The sequence below is a fragment of the Heterocephalus glaber genome, unplaced genomic scaffold, assembly GCF_053883595.1.
Source record: "Heterocephalus glaber isolate CG9 unplaced genomic scaffold, H.glaber_assembly_v1.0 deba00001497, whole genome shotgun sequence".
Classification (NCBI taxonomy): domain Eukaryota; kingdom Metazoa; phylum Chordata; class Mammalia; order Rodentia; family Bathyergidae; genus Heterocephalus; species Heterocephalus glaber.
Genome location: NW_028258320.1, coordinates 5,303,814 through 5,320,268, shown reverse-complemented (window position 1 = coordinate 5,320,268; position 16,455 = coordinate 5,303,814). Strand labels below are relative to the sequence as shown.

The 16,455-nt window shown below is 52.5% G+C and overlaps 1 protein-coding gene across 1 annotated transcript; it reads left to right on the top strand.

The window, feature by feature from the left end:
• The first annotated feature begins 5,463 nt into the window (after positions 1-5,463).
• On the top strand, positions 5,464-15,998 carry Prph2 (peripherin 2). Its single transcript, XM_004846565.4, has 3 exons — positions 5,464-6,188; positions 11,859-12,105; positions 14,198-15,998. Exons 1-3 carry the CDS (start codon positions 5,608-5,610, stop codon positions 14,408-14,410), a joined length of 1,041 nt encoding a protein of 346 aa, XP_004846622.1. The 5' UTR covers positions 5,464-5,607; the 3' UTR covers positions 14,411-15,998.
• Positions 15,999-16,455: the final 457 nt, after the last annotated feature.

Here is a 16,455-nt window from a genome sequence, read left to right as displayed (position 1 = left end):
AATGAAGGTGTAGTACACAGCCAGGGCTTATTTTTCACTTATTTCTTCTTAGCTCTGCAGCCTGGAAGTCCGAGGTGGAGGTGCTGGCAGGGTTGGTTTCTGGTGAGGCCCCTTCCTAGCTTGCAGGTGGCTCTGTTGTCATTATGTCAGATCGCCTTTCCACTGCCCTGAGGAGAGCTCTGGTCCCTTCCTCTCCTCATAAGGGCACCAATCTATCAGATCAGGGCCCCTCCTTATGGTCTCATTTAACCTTAACTTCCTCCCTATTGAGCCTTTCTCCAAATACAGCCCACTCTGGGGTTAGGGATGCAACATGCAGTTTCAGAGTGGGGGAGACCTAATTCAGTGCACAGTAGAGGAGAATGCAGTAACAAGAATCGTAGATGCAAGTGAATTGTGATATATAATTGGATGGTGAATAAGTGTTTATTATTATGATTTATAACATCAAATTATGTATATTATTATATGTTACATATATATTATTACAAAGATATATATTCTTTGTATTAACATTATATTTACAGATAAAAACATTAGTGAACTATAGCTGTATGTATTAATGTTAATGAATCTCAAATTTTAAATTATGATTGATCAAGCTTACATTTATAAGTGGACTTTTCACTTTTCTGCATGTATGAAATTTTTTTCAGTGCTGGGGACTGAATCCAGGGCATGCTAGGCAAGTGCTCTAACACTGAGGTATATCCCTAGCCCTTTTATTTATTTATTTATTTATTTTTTGGTACCGGGGATCGAACTCGGGTCCTTGCGCTTGCAAGGCAGGCAGCAGAACCACTGAGCTAAATCCCCGGCCTCCCTAGCCCTTTTTACTTTGATTTTGAGACAAGGTCTTGAAATCACCTTAGTCTCCCTGGCTGGACTTAAACTTGTGATTCTACTACCTCAGTCTCCTGTGTAGCTGGGATTACAGGCATGCACCACCATGCGTAGCTGCATTAAAAGGAATTTCTAAGGCAGAAAAGTCAATCAGCCTAATTCCATAACCTAGTCTATTATCTTTTTTTTTTTTTTTTTTTTGCCTTTTTGAGACAGGGTCCCACTTTGTAATTCAGATGGCCCTTGAACTCACTATGTAGCCCAGGCTGGCCTTGAATTTGCTGAGATCCTCCTGCCTCAGCCTCCCAAGTGCTGGAATTATAGCTCCGGACCACCACACCGAGCCTATTATCTTTTTTGGGGGGGGAGGGGACCGGGGATCGAACTCGGGTTCTTGTGCTTGCTCAGCAGGTGGTGAAACCACTGAGCTAAATCCCCAGCCCAAGCCAATTAACTTTTAAATAGACATATAACATCCGTACTCACTTGGATTGGTCCAGGAGGTGGGTCCACTAAAGATTCCTCGCCCTACCCCGAAGTTCTCCTGTCTGTGAGTTCTTCACCCGGCCTTATTCATATAGAAAACTGTGGCCAGGGACGTGTCTGCTGTGTCTGCTCTTTCTCTTTGACCTTTCTTGGTCATTTGACATCCTCAGGGAATGAAGCGAGGTCCCCCCTTTTCCATTCACCGAAGCTGTTCTCTTCCTGGCCACCAGAGGGCACCCACAGGAGCATACAGAGCCTGGGGTCATAGGAGAAAGAGGCGCTTGGCTAATCCCGTTATTCAGGTAAACCTTTTTTTTTAATTTCCTCCCTTTCTTGCCTCTAGTGTTCTCTCGTCCTCGTACATACTCCTCGGAGATCCCCTGGGCCAGCCTCACGATTCTTCGGGGAGGCTGTCTTTAGGGGCCTCTGCAGGAGGTGGAATCCAGCCAGCTCTGGTGTCCTCCCTTGGAAATACAACAGAGAGAAATGACTCCAGAACCTGCAGCAGATTCTTTCCATTGTCTCCACTGGGGAAGGGTTGAAGGGTTGAAATGCTTTGACATCCGAGGGGCTTGGCTGTTAGTGGACCCATAACCCTGGGTATGACTGTTATTCTAGATTGGTTGACAATTATATAACAAGATTCCTTCCCCGTTTGGCCAGAGCCCGGCTTTGTAGATGCCAATTGGAGTCCGACATGCGCTGGCAACAGAATAAGGGCTTTGCTTTCCGCGGGGACTGCGTTTGCATCGAAGGGTGGGAGCTCATCCCTTGGCCTTGTTTTGGGGCCTTCTCTGTCCCTGGAAAAATGCGCCTCTGCTTTTACCTAGGGAATGGGGATTTTAAAGCACAGTGTGTGGGTGATGAATCTAGCAGAGCCAGGGTACAAAGGAGACTTCAGAACAGGGACTTGACCCACTGCCACCGTGAGCACTTGGGCTTCTTAGGAAACCTTTGGTTTTAGGTGGCCAGGAATCTGAGGACAAGATTATCTTGTTCTTTTTTTTTTTTTTTTTTTTTTTGGTACCGGGGATTGAACTCTGGTCCTTGCGTTTGCGCAGCAGGTGGTGAAACCACTGAGCTAAATCCCCGCCCCTAGATTGTCTTGTTCTTAAACTCCCTTCTGCTTATCCACAGGCTGCTGTGAGAAGCAGAAGCACTGGATCAATGGGAAGGTGTGCATTAAATTTCAACGGAGATAGATAAGTTACTCTTTTAAAATCTATGTTCTAGGGCTGGGGATTTAGCTCAGTGGTTTCCCTGCCTGCCCTCAAGCGCAAGGACCGGAGTTCAATCCCCGGTACCAAAAAATTTAAATAAATAAATAAATAAAATAAAGTAAAAATCTACGTTCTGGGGCGGGGGGTTTGGCTCAGTGGTTCTGCTGGCTGCCTTGCAAGTGCAGCGTCCTGAGTTTGATTCCTGGTACCCAAAACAAAACAAAAATCTATGTTCTGGGGCTGGGGATTTAGCTCAGTGATTCCACTGCCTCTCTTGCAAGCACAAGGTCCCAAGTTCAATCCCTGGTACCAAAAAAAAAAATCTATATTCTGAAACTGGGCATGGTGTTGCATGCCTGCAATCTCAGCATTCAAAAGGCTGAGGCAAGAGAATCACAAGTTTGAGATCATCCTGGGCTACATAGTGAGTTCAAGGCCAGCCTGAACTACAGAGTGAGACCTTGGCTCAAAAAAATCCAAAAAATAAAAAATAAAATAAATAAGGCTGGAAACAGCTCAGGGTAGGATCCCTGGATTCAGTCCGGAGCACCACACACAGACACACATACACAGAGCACTTGCTAAAGAAAACAAACAATCCAGTTGGGCATAGTGGTGCACACTTGTAATCTCAGCACTCTGGGAGGCTGAGGCAGGAGGATTGCCAGTTCGAGCCCAGCCTGAGAAACTTAGCAAGACTCTGTCTTAAAATAAAAAATCGAAATCGCCTTCATCCTTCGCAGAGGATGAAGCTCAGTGCAAAGGCTCTGAGTTCAATCCCAAGTACTGAAAAAAAAACCCTCCTATCAAAAAATGAGCAGGGAGGCTGGGCGTGGTGGCACATGGCTATTATCCCAGCACTTGGGAGGGAGAGGCAGGAGGATTACTTTGAGTTCCAGTCAGCCTGGGCTACATAGTGAGTTGAAGGCCAGACTGAACTACATATGTAGTGAGATCTTGTTTCAAAAAACAAAAAAAGGGGGGGCCGGGGATTTAGCTCAGTGGGTTTGCCACCTGCTGCACAAGCGCAAGGACTGGAGTTTGATCCCCGGTACCAAAAAAAAAAAAAGGCACAGAGCTCGGTGTGGGGGTAGTGCATGCCAGTAATCCCAGCACTGGGAGGCTGAGGCAGGAAGATCGCTGCAACTTCAAGACCAGCCTGGGCTACACAGTGAGTTCAAGGCCAGCCTGAACTATATAGTGAGACCTTGTCTCCAAAAACAAAACAAAACAAACAAGTAAAATCAACAACAAAAAGGGTCAGGAGCTGCACAGATACCTCACCAGGGAAGATATACAGGTAGCAAATAAGCATATAAAATGATGCCCCATTTAAAATGTCACTAGAGAATTCTAAATTAAAATAGCCACGAGCTACCACTGCACACCTGGTAGAGTGGCTGGCACTGATAGGACCGATGCTGGCAAGGTGGGTGGCCACAGGCACTCACTGCCGTGGGAGCCCCTGGGAAGGCAGCTGGGCAGTTTTGCACAAAGCTACACACACTGCTCCTGCATGATCCAGCCATTTCCTTCCTGCAGCTTACCCAAATGAGGTGAGAACTTACCTTCACACAAAAGCTTGCACGTAGATATTTGTAGCAGTTTGATTTATAATTGCCCCAAACTGGAAGCAACCAAGATATTCTGTAGTAGTGACCAGATAAACCATGGCCCATCCCTACAATGAAACATTATTCTGTGACACTTAGAAATGAGTCATGCTAAGTCACAAAAAGATGTTGCTGAGGAAAAAAAGCCCGAAAAGGCTCTGAATCTAACTATGGAACATTCTGGAAAAGGCAAAGCCATAGAGTCAGTGGTCACCTGAGGATGGGGAGGGAGAGGAACCCGGGGGTTGTCAGAGCAGTGAACTGCAGTGTATGACACGATCACATTGGGTTCATGACATGTGCTTGACACAACTCCCAGAAGTGTAGACATAAATGCACCACAGAAATGCAAGGTGCTACCTGAAGTGGAAACTGGTTGGTGGGAGGGTGGATACATGGGAACTCTGTATTTCCTGTCCAGTTTGTTGGTTTGTTTGTTCCTGTTCTGACTTTTGTCTATTTTCCCAGTTAATTGTTGATTTTATTATTTATTTATTTTGTGGCACTGGGGATTGAACCTTTGGACCTAGGGCCTTTGCACTGAGCTACATCTCTAGCCTTCTTCTTTTTTTCTCTTTTGGGAGCGTGATCTCACCAAGTTGCAGGCTGGCCTGGAACTCATGATCCTCCTGCTTCACCCTCCTAGGTGTGTACTACCTCTCCAGGCTTTTTTTTTTTTTGATGATAGGGTGGAATGCAGGGCCTCCCCTGTGCTAAGCAAGGGCTTCTCCTACAGAGCTGCACTCAAAGTCTGTTGCCTTTTTTTTTTTGGTACCAGGGATCGAACTCAGGACCTTCTGCTTGCAAGTCAGGCACAGTTCCACTGAGCTAAATCCCTGGCCCCTGTTGCTTTTTTTATTGTGCATTTGTGGTAGTTTAGCCTTCTTTGCATATTCTCTTTTTTTATGTGTTGCAAATGCCTTGTCACAATCTATTATTTCTTTTCCAGCTTGGACTACAATGATTTTTGTCCCACAGAAAGTTGGAGACCTGACCTGGGCCGGCACTCCAGGCTGGGCATCCTCTGGCCCAACTGCAGCGTTTTGCTTCCCATTCTCCAAGCTGAACCCAGAGCTCCCTGGCCCAGCAGTACACAGGGGTTCCTCTTGCTCGCCTTGTGCGCCTGGCATGGCTTTATCTAATGGGATGAACCTGGCTAAAGAGATTAGCAAGATGTCCTGCGGATCCCACTTTTAATCTGCAGTGCTCAGCTGTCCCTGCTCGGCTGGGAAGAGAGGCACAGAATCAACACCTGCTCCTGCTCCTGCTCCTGAGTTCCTGGCATCCTGGGTGGGTGGCCTGACATGGACACCCCCCAGAGCACCCCCTGGCAGCGTGGGCCGTCTGCACCCTTCCTGCGGCCCTGAGTGTTCAGCCCCCAAGTCGCCTGGGTCGGGAGGGGAGCTGTGTGTGTATGTGACGCTGCTGGACCACACTGGGCAAGCATGGCGCTACTCAAAGTCAAGTTTGACCAGAAGAAGCGGGTCAAGTTGGCACAGGGGCTCTGGCTCATGAACTGGCTCTCTGTTTTGGCTGGCATCATCCTCTTCAGCATGGGGCTCTTTCTGAAGATTGAGCTCCGGAAGAGGAGTGAAGTGATGAACAATGCTGAGAGCCACTTTGTGCCCAACTGCCTGATCGGGGTGGGAGTGGTGTCCTGCATCTTCAATTCCCTGGCTGGTAAGATCTGCTACGACACCCTGGATCCCGCCAAGTTCGCCAAGTGGAGGCCCTGGCTGAAGCCCTATCTGGCCATCTGTGTCCTCTTCAACATTATCCTCTTCTTCGTGGCCCTCTGCTGCTTCCTGCTGCAGGGCTCGCTGGAGAGCTCACTGGCCCACGGGCTCAGGAGTGGCATGAAGTACTATCGTGACACGGACACGCCGGGCCGCTGCTTCATGAAGAAGACGATGGACATGCTGCAGATCGAGTTCCAGTGCTGTGGCAACAGCGGCTTCCGGGACTGGTTCGAGATCCAGTGGATCAGCAATCGCTACCTGGACTTTTCCTCCAAAGAAGTCAAAGAGTGAGTGGCCTCTGGGCCTGGCTCAGAGCTGTCTGGGCACATGGAGGCCCAGGCCTCTGATCCCCAGCCCACCCAGGGCCCTTTCCTCGCCGTGAGGTGCATGACTGATTCCTGCATCTGGGAGGGCGCTTAGCTTGGACCACATGAAGTCGCCAGGACCCCGCAAGTGGCAAGTTCACATGGCCCAACCTGGCATTTAGCTGAGGTGGAGGAAGGTGTGGGGTTACAGAAGCTGCGCATGGCAGCGATGGGGCCATTCCTAGCACCCATGGTCTGAGACCTTATCTTGTGCTTGTTGCGTTCAGTCACAGGAAGTGGGTTCAGTTCCAGAAGTTTAAATTTCCTGCTGAGCTCCCAGGTTTTGCATCCTGTTGACTCTGAGTGTCCACTGCAAAGGTGGGGTCCAGCCCATTCTGTTGCTCTTATGGACATGAAGCGTGGGGCTGGGACAGGCAGCTCTGGGCTGCAGGCTGGCTGTGGTCAATGGCTTTGACCTTGGCAGGTCACTGGTCCCTGTTGGCCTCGGCTCACTTGTCTTTCAAGTGAAGGTGGTGGGATGGATGACCATGGTGTGCACTCCTGGCCCTGTCTAGTGACCGGTATATGGCAGGTGCTCATAGAGCTGCTGGTGTTTACTCCCTACTTGATGGTAGTGCAACTCGAGACAGGGTTTCTAAGGTGTCCCTGCCACACATGCAAATGGAATCCCATGGAATGGGGGCAGGAATCTCAGCACTGACAATGGCAGCCTGGGTCTTGGGGATCTGTAGGGACAGGGAGCCTGTCCCAAGCCAGGGCTCACCCTCACCCTTCTTTCTCCCCAGCACTGCACCACCCTGGCTGCCATTACAGTGCAGCAGTTCCCCCAAAGTCTGGCAAGTCAGCAGATACTGTGCATGGGCTATGTGAGCAGCAGAGCACACAAAACCCAGGTGTTTCTGAGCCCCAGAAGGCTTAGCTGCTCCTTAGGTAGAAGGGCAGTCAGAGCGAAGGTCACAGTGGGCACTGCGTTTCTCAGCAGATGGAGATTACCACTACAAATCCCCAGCCCACGAGAGGATTGTAAGCAGCTCTGGCCCTCCTGGGTGACAATCCACAGGGCCACAGGGCCAATCCAAGGTAGCATGATTTACACACACCACCCAGGAGGACATGAAGCCTGAGGACAGGCAGAACTCCTGGGGGTGAGGGCTGTGGTACAGCCAGCGTCCCAAGCAGAGGAATGGGCCTCGGTCATGTCCCTTGAGTCTTCTGCATACTGTCAGTCTTTGGAGAGATACAAAAATTGTCCTGTAACTCCAAATCCCTTTTTGTTCCAGAGGAGAAAAATTATCTATGTCGCTCTACTCCCAGTGACCAATGAATCCCAATTTTCAGGCAAACACTTAGCTTAATCAAAGTTACCTCAGGGCTGGAGATTTAGTTCAGTGGCGCCTCACCTGCCTCCCAAGTGCAAAGTCCTGAGTTCGATCCCCAGTACCGGGGAAGAAGAAAAGGTATCTCAATGCCCATAACAACTTGTTGGTGTGAAATTATCCTAACTCCATGGACTTGTAGAAGGATTTCTGTATTTTAACACACCCTCAGAAAATGATGACAATAGTAAGAGGAACAAAAGCACGAAAAGAAATGCAAGCCAGATTCTCACCTACAACTGATGGATGGCTTTAATTTTTCCACATTTCAGTCTAGTCTTGTTGATATTTGCCTAGTAACACAGGTAACTATGGTGTAAATGCAATTGCATGAGGATCAGGAAGCATTTACGTAGTGTTCAAGGTGATGGTTTAATGGTTGTGTCCTGTGACGAGAGGCAGCAGTACACACTCAGGCCTGTAGGTTGTGCCTTTTTTACCTCCTACAAGCAACACTGGGACCTGCATCTTTGAGTCTTTTGCTCAAAGCGCTCAGTAGGTCTCTCATTTCCCTTGGGGTAAATTTCCAGGAAAGAAATGTAGCTGCTGGCTTTCACTTTCCACAAAGCCGGTCTGCAGACACAACTGTGGAACTGAATCACCTCCCTCCTTCTTTAGAACTTGTAGTGTGACCTCACCCCATAGGGGCGTCTCAGGGGTCACCTTACCATCAGATCCCTCATATGTTTACACTTATGCCCAACAGGCAGTGCCCATGCCCTAAAGGAAGCCAGGCTTCTGGGACTGGCTAGAGAGCTCCGAGGAGTTGTGTTTGCCCCGGGGCCAGCTCAGGGGCTGGGCTGGGCAGCTGGGAAGGAGAGAGAGAGACTAGAGGGTTGCTTACCTCTGCCCCAGGGGGCTCCAAGGTGTTTCTCTCTTCCTATTTGGGCTGCTTCACGTAGGAGAATTAGTAAGTTTATGAAACAAAGCTGGCTCCCAAAAACTCTCCCCTGAAAAATACACAGGTGTTTCTCTTTGGAGATCTTAAGCGCTGAGAAGTGGTGACCGTTTAGCTTGTGGATTTGCGAGACAGCAGCCTGAAGTTGGGATTCATTTTTGTTTTGTTTTATTTTGTTTTGTGGCACCGGGCATGGAACCCAGGGCCTGGTCCTCCCTGCTCTACCAGTGAGCCCCCTGCCTCCTGGGGCCAGGATCCTAAGGCCAGAGATGAGGCCAGGAGCACACAGGGAGGGAGCAGGGTGGTCACCCACCAAGATCTTTCTAGAAGGAATTCTCCTTTTCTCCTTTCCCACCAAATTGCCGAGGGGAACCTCACATTCTCTGGGGGGAGGAGGACCCAGGACAAGACCTGATCACAGGTGGCTGTAACCCCGGAGGACACGCTCATGGAGCCTCCCCGCGGCTGGTGCCAGTGTGGGCGCTCTAGAGCCCAGACCTACCTGGGTCACCTTGGTTACTCCAGCTGCTCAGGGCTGGCCCCCTTCTAGCCAAAGATTAAGGCTCGCTGACCTCTTAAGACAAAGCCGGGCAGAGGAAGTGCCTTAGCTGGCTATTTGTATCACACAGCACTGCCCAGGCTGCCAGCTTTGCTCTGCTTGGGGTCCCTGGGGCTGGTGGGGTCTCAATGAAGATAAGGCCAGGTTCTAGGACAGTCCCCAGGGCCAAGTCCCACAGCACCCCGGCAGAACAGCAGGTAGAGTCTTTCTGGAGGAGCAGACACAACTTAGCAGGTCATTGTCAGTGAGGACAGACTTGCTGAAGTGAGTGGGCAGGCACAGAGGGAGAAGGGGGACAGCAGGGAGCCGGCCCCATCCGTGCTAGCAGAGAAAGTGCCTCGTGCTCTTCTCTTTTCCAGGGTTGGAGAGGAACCCAGGGTCATGCACGTGCTGGGCAGGTGGCACCACTGCACTGCCCTCTGGCTCTCGGTTGTTCTTTTAGGATCCCTTTGTCACTAGAGATAAAGTAATGGAGGTGTTGAGGTGAGACACAGAAGGAAGAGACATAGGCTCGTCTGGATCCTTGGGGAGCCTAGTCTGAGGGGCCATAGCCCTACTCTGTGGGGACCAGCAAGGTGACTGCCTGCTGAGGTCTGTTGGGGAGGCCACCGTGCAGCCTCCACCCCAGCTCAAGGACAGCCAGAGGGTGTGCAAAGCTGGGTGACAGTGGCTGAGTCAGGGCTGCCAGAAAACTAGAGGCAAATCTTATCCTCCAGGAGTTGAATAAGAAAGGCAAGGCAAGGGGGCCCTGTGGCTACCTTCCACTTCCTGGGTGGCTCTGGATGAGCCCCACTTCCTCCTCTGGGGCACAGTCTGGTGGCTCTCAAGGTTGTGTCCAAGTGGCTCCAAGTGGAGGGAGCTGGCACTTTCTGGGGGTGCAGGGAGTGCACTGGTGTTCCCTGGGAGGAGAGAAGGTCACCGTTGCCCCACATGGGGCCACAGAGTCACACCCCATGGCTCACAGATTTGGAACTAAAGGCCTGTGCTCTGCCACACCCATGCCTGTCCATGAGGACCCTGGGAATAGCTCTAGGGGACTCAAGGGACAGCCACTAGCGAGTGAGGAGGAGGAGAGGACAGCATTAGAGTTTGGAGACTCCCCACCCTAGGAAGGTCTTGGGGTGGCGAGAGGAGCATCCTAGTCTGCCCAGGGCTGCAGGCTGCTGGCAGCCCCAAGCTGAAGCCCCACCAACTCCTCTCCAGCCTGTCCTGCACTCGGGCCTGCCCACCCCATCCCTGGGGACCCCACCAGCACTGAGCCAGGATGTTCATTGGTGGCTGGGGAAGGCCAAACCTCTCTCCTCTGCCTGCCCCCTGGAGAACTACCTCCCCGCCCACAGCGTAGCAGTCTCATACGAATTCTTTCCCAAAACCCTCATGCAGACCCATGTCACAGGGGAGGAAGCTGAGGCAGGGAGAGCGGAAGGAGCTTGACCAGAGGGTGGAGCCGATCCGCAGGAGGGCCCGGAGTCACAGCTGATGCCCAGCTCTCCTCCCACCCTACCCCCCATGCCAAGCAGGGCCGCCTGTTCCCTAGACGGTGGGCTCTGCCCGAAAAGCAGAGGTCGGGATGCAGGGTGCAGGGAGACACGGTCATCACAACCCAGGCCACCACGGGCGGCCTTCCAGAAGTCGTAGTCATCAAGGATCGAAACCAACGGGCGGTTTTCAGAAAAGGAACCACAGTGGCTCTTGAACAGGAGAAGATGCCCACAGTGAGAAAAATGGAAATTAAAACAACTCCAAGTTGGCAAAGATCAGAAGTTGAACCCAGGAAGGTGTGGCCGGGAGGGGCAGGCTCTCCTGAGCATGGCTGGCTGGGGGTGACTGGACAGGGCAGAGATATGGCAGGACCCGGCAGATCACCTCTAGACATGGGGACGCCCCTTCTAGAAGCTCACCGGGGTGCATTCAAGCACACACAGGACCGCCTCCATTTGTATTTAATGGGAGCTTGAGAGACCCAAGCACTGGGCAGAGGGAACTGGACATAACCCTACTGAAATCCTGGGCCACCACACAGTCAATACCATGCCGCTTCATAAGCAACATCAGACATGACCCCGGCACTGCACTGGATGGAGGATTTGCAGAGTCTCCCCGGAAGGACAGGCGAGCTGGCCTGAGTGACAAGGAGGGGGACTTGTTTTGTATTAAAGAGATTATAGAGCCTGGTGTGGTGGCACACGCCAGTCATCCCGGCACTTGGGAGGCTGAGGCAGGAGGATCACTGTGAGTTTGAGGCCAGCCTGGGCTACAGTGAGTTCAAGGCCAACCTTGAACTACATAGCAAGACCCTCTCTCAAAAAACGAAAAAAAAAAAAAAAAAGCTAAACATGGACAGCTTTTTAAGAGTGTAATTACTGTTTTCAGGAACACTGGTAAAAACAATTTTTTTATATTCTTTTTTTTTTGAGACAGGGTCTCATTATATAGTTCAGGCTAGCCTTGAACTCACCATGTAGCCATGTAGCCAGCATGTAGACTTGACAGTTAGGAGTGCCAGGCAGAGCCTGGTCCACGGTCACCCTGGCTTCCTACCAGGCACAGAGGGGCAGGTGGCTCTGTATTTCCTGTTTACCTGCCTCCGGGGCTCCCATCTGCTCCGCCCTCTAGGACATGAGCTCCAGGAAGGCAGGGCCAGGGGCCATTCACAGCATGGGGGCTGCACATGGTGGGTGCATAGCATGTGAGTGAATGAATGAATGGAGGTGCAGGTTTCCTGAGGCAGGGTGGTGGGAACAGGTGCCTGGTAAGAAGCCCCGGAAGCCCATGTCAGGCTGTCTTTTTCCCTGTAGCCGCATCAAGAGCAACGTGGACGGGCGGTACCTGGTGGATGGTGTGCCCTTCAGCTGCTGCAACCCCAGCTCGCCTCGGCCCTGCATCCAGTACCAGCTCACCAACAACTCTGCACACTACAGCTATGATCACCAGACCGAGGAGCTCAACCTGTGGCTGGGCGGCTGCAGGGACGCCCTGCTGGGCTACTTCAGCAGCCTCATGAGCTCCATGGGTGTCGCCTCGATGATCGTGTGGCTCTTTGAGGTAGGGCCGCTGGCTGGAGGTGGGCAGAGGCAGCCCCTGGGGTTCAGTGGGGAGGAGCCAGGCCTGGGGAGTAGGGACAGAGCACCAGACTCAGACTCCAGGGTCTCCACTTATAAAAATAACTTCTTTAGGTGAAATTCACAGAACACAAAGTCACCATTTTAAAGTCTACACTTCCGTGGCACCTAGTACATTCACAGCATCATGTGACTGCTGCCTCTCTCTAGTTCCAGACATTTCCATCAACCCAGAGGACACCTCTCCCTTCCTCCCTCCCCACCCAGCCCTGGCCTCTGTGTCTGTCTGTTCCTGTGCCATAGGGAGGGACCCACAACGTAGGAGACCCGCTTCATGCTTGGTTCCTGTCACCTGGCAGGTTTTGGAGCCTCTGCCCACACCCTGGGGAGCAGATTGACCTCGTTCTTACTGGGGCTGACAGCACCTAGCTCCGTGTAGGGACCAGATAGGACAGCCATGTGTACAGCGGGTGTTTAGGAACTCCCATGATAACCCTAATCATCCTTGGGTTCACCCCTTCTCCTCCCTAAGGCCGAACCCCTGTAGCTCTAGAGCCTGACCCCAGCAAGCCGGGAATGCCGGGAATGTGCTGCATTCATTCAGGGATCACAGAGGGAAGTCTACACCACCACGTGCCGAGCGCTGTTCTGGGTGCTGAACCAGGGTGTGCGAGTGACCAGGAGTCGAAGTGGCTCGGGGGACCCAGGGCTGTGGACATTCATGGGTGTGCTGTGCCCACGTGGAAGGGGAGGTGGCCATTGTGCCAGAAGCTTCTCTGTGTCCAGGCAGACAGTATGTCCATTTGTTGGTTGTTGCTCCTTGAGGCGGAGTCTGGGGAGTGAGTGGGAGAAGGAGGGCCGCAGCTCACTGTTAGGAGGCTGGAGAACAGGACTCACCCCAGCACAGGAAGGGGAGCAGTCACCGCTGCCTCCCACCTCGCCGCCTTAACTGGAACTGGTGACCACAGGAGACAGGGGCCAGCTTGCTGGGGACAGGGAGTCGGAAGGCCCTGACCTCTCCTCAAAGCCTGTAGTGGGCAGACCGTGATAGGCACGTGGTGGCAGATGACACCAGACTTGTGAGCCGAAGGGAGGTCATCACATGACGGGTCTCCTTCCAGAAGGCAGGGGAGAGCCAGTGTGGGTACGCTCACACCATGAGTGCTCCCTGGAGGAGGCGACTTTTCCCACTGTAAAATATGTCATCAGACTTGCTCCTCAGGAGCCACTCCCAGCTTCCTCACCATGTGGCATTTTGGCTCCAGTGGCTGCCACAGCGAGTGTTAGGGAACAAAACCAGTTGTCCATTACTGGCATGCTTTCCTGAGCAGGCCAGTCAAAATAAGAGCTACAAGGGCCGGGGATTTAGCTCAGTGGTTCTGCCACCTGCCTCACAAGTGCAAGGTCCCAAGTTTGATTCCTGGTACCAAAAAAACCCCAAAAACAAAAAAAACAAAAAAAAGAGCTACAGAGAAACCACACTTGAGACTGTCTGCAGGAAAGAGGGGACTGTTTTTTTTTTTAGCACTAATGGGGACTGAACCCAGGGCCTTCACACTGAGCTATATTCCTAGTCCTTTTAGAAAACTTTATTTTGAGGTCTTACTACATTGCTCAGGCTGGGCTTGAACTTGCAATCCTCCTGCCTCAGCCTCTCAGAGTGCTAGGGTTACAGGGGTCCACCACTAGGCCTGGGAAAGGAGGTGATTTTTAAATCCCATCCAACAGTTACCAAACAGGCGAAATGTGCCAAGGAACGTGCTGGGGATGGGGTGGGAGGGGGCACTGTGGAGAAGGGACCCAGGACTAGAGCCCCAGGCGGGGGGATGGGAGAAGGGGAGGGCGAGGGCTGGCGGGCAGCTCCACAGGGTGAATATGGAGAGAACGAGTGGGAAAAGGATGGGTAGAGGGAACCTACAGGAGCCCAGGGAGGCTGAGCAGGCAGGATAATTACGGTGCCTTAAGCATGAACACCCGAACTCTCCCAGGAGGCTCAGGCTGGGGGCGCCCCTGGCCCCTACCAGCCCAGCACCTAGCTCCTGCCCACCTCTCTCTGTCCTGGTCCCGCCCCTCAGGTGACCATCACCATCGGCCTGCGCTACCTGCACACGGCGCTGGAGGGCCTGTCCAACCCCGAGGACCCGCACTTCGAGAGCGAAGGCTGGCTGCTGGAGAAGAGCGTGCCTGAGACCTGGAAGGCTTTCCTGGAGAGCCTGAAAAAGCTGGGCAAGGGCAACCAGGTGGAAGCCGAGGGTGCAGGCGTGGGCCAGGCCGCCGAGGCCGGCTGAGGGGACCTGTCCCCTCCCAAACACTGAGGAGTGGACCCCAGGCAATGCGGCCCCCCCTCACTCAACGGGACGTCTGACTCCCTCAAGGCTGCCGCTGGACCTCTTCTTGGTGGTGCGATGTAAAGTTTCAGGGTCCCTTGAAGCATGTGGTAAACGTCTGTGGGTGACCGACTCCCAGCGCAAATGAATGAGGTGTGGCTCACTCAGGACGCACCTTTCTCTTGGGACCCTCAAGCTACGGCCACTCCTGAGGGCTGCTCCCTTCTAGCATTTGCTGCTGTGAGCTCCACATTGCTTCATTAGCAACATCCACAATGTGCTTGAGGCAGAAGCAAAGGAGTCTGAGAAGTCTAACAGCCAGCAGTCTTGTGAATGCCAAGGGGGACAGGCCAGCCATTGTGTTCGCTTTAGGCCACAAGGCGGGGACACTGACAGCTCTCCACAGGAAGGCTGCAGTCATGGCTCAGCACAATTTCAAGACAGGATTATTTCTCTCACTGAGCACACAGAGGAAGGGCTGTGCTCTGGGGCACTTGGCTGGCATGCACCATGGGCTCATGGCGGGTCCCAGCCAGCCACCACAGCCGCCCTCAGGTGTGGACGATGGCCTGCGACCAGATAGGTGTGCACCCCGTGGAGGCCAGGCCTCACCTCCTGGTGGGTCCAGGAACACCTGGATCAGTGGCTGTCACCATCCCCATGGACAAAAGTCTACAGTGGCAGGCATGGGGTCCTCTGGGAGCTTCTCCGTTTTTCCCCAGATCCCCAACCTGCATCAGATTTTTTTTTTTTTTTTTTTTTTTGTGGTACTGAGGAGTGAACCCAGGGCCTCACACATGATGCTAGGCAAGTGGTCTATCACTGAGCTATATTTCCAACCGTTTTGGAGAAAGGGTCTTGTTAAATTGCCCAGGCTGGCCTTGAACTTGTGATCCACCTACCTCAGCCTCCTGAGTAGCCTAGGATCACAGACATGTGCCACCATAGCTGGCTTCAAAGAGGATTCCTTGAGACAGCCTCTCTCTCCGAGCTTGCACTTGTATGAGGTTCCACTTCCTTTAGGAAGGAGAGGCAAGGTTCAGGCGAAGGAGCACCACTTCCCTGGGGACCGGAGGTTGGCAGGGCCCCCGTACTATCTGGCAATTAGACGAACACGCAACACAGCCCCCTCCCACCTGGCTGGAGACGGAAGCTGGGAGGTAGGAGACAGAGGGGCCCTGTGCTGTACACGTCTATGTTCCAAGGAGCACTGGTGCTGGGCTGGGGTTCGCTGCTGACCTAAAAGCTTCACAACAGGTACAGTAAGACATCTGGTGCTGCCCAGGGCGTGTTCTGGGCTCCAATTTGCCTAAGTGGAAGACCAGATCAAAGATGTCTAACACCCTGCCAGACTTTGGGCCCAGTGCAGTTGAGACCTGATGTCCTCCAGACCCAGGAACCATCCACACCTCAGGCCATCTCTGGAGAGGGCCCCTGAGCTCCCCACTGTCTCGGGAGTGCTGAGAACCCACGGAAGCGCTGTTCTAGGCCACATGTGTGACTGTGCTGTCAACAGCTGTGTAAGATATTAAAAACTATATTGCATCAACATTGATCTTAAGTGATGTCTTGGCCCATTCCACAAGTGCGTGTCATCCCAGCCCGAGTGTGTGGACACCAACCCTATGAGGAAGCACTTGTCAAGTGGCCTGAGTGTTGCCATTGCTTAAATCTCCTACCTGCAAGAACAGAGGACTAAGGCTGCGGGTGTAGCTCAGTGGCACTGCATCTGCCTGGCAAGCACAAGGTCCTGAGTTCGATTCCCGGTACAAACAAAAAACAAAGGACAGATGACTATTAGGTCATCCAAGTATCAATTATTTGTTTGAATCAGAGCTGCACTTAATTTCCTGTTTCTTTTGCTGTGCTGGGGATAGAACCCAGGGCCTCATGGGTGCTAGCCAAGTGCTCTACCCCCAAGCCACACCTGCAGCCCTCAGCCAGGATTCCAAATTCTCCTGGCCTATCTCTGGGTGGGGTTAGCAGGTAGAGACATGGTCTCAGGA

What these genes read in the sequence shown, in the direction of transcription:
- Prph2 (XM_004846565.4), top strand. Translation starts at nt 5,608, where the DNA reads ATGGCGCTACTCAAAGTCAAGTTTGACCAGAAGAAGCGGGTCAAGTTG. An exon ending in TCCTCCAAAGAAGTCAAAGA is followed by an intron (nt 6,189 to 11,858) that starts GTGAGTGGCCTC and finishes TTTTCCCTGTAG; the next exon opens with CCGCATCAAGAGCAACGTGG. An exon ending in TGATCGTGTGGCTCTTTGAG is followed by an intron (nt 12,106 to 14,197) that starts GTAGGGCCGCTG and finishes CCCGCCCCTCAG; the next exon opens with GTGACCATCACCATCGGCCT.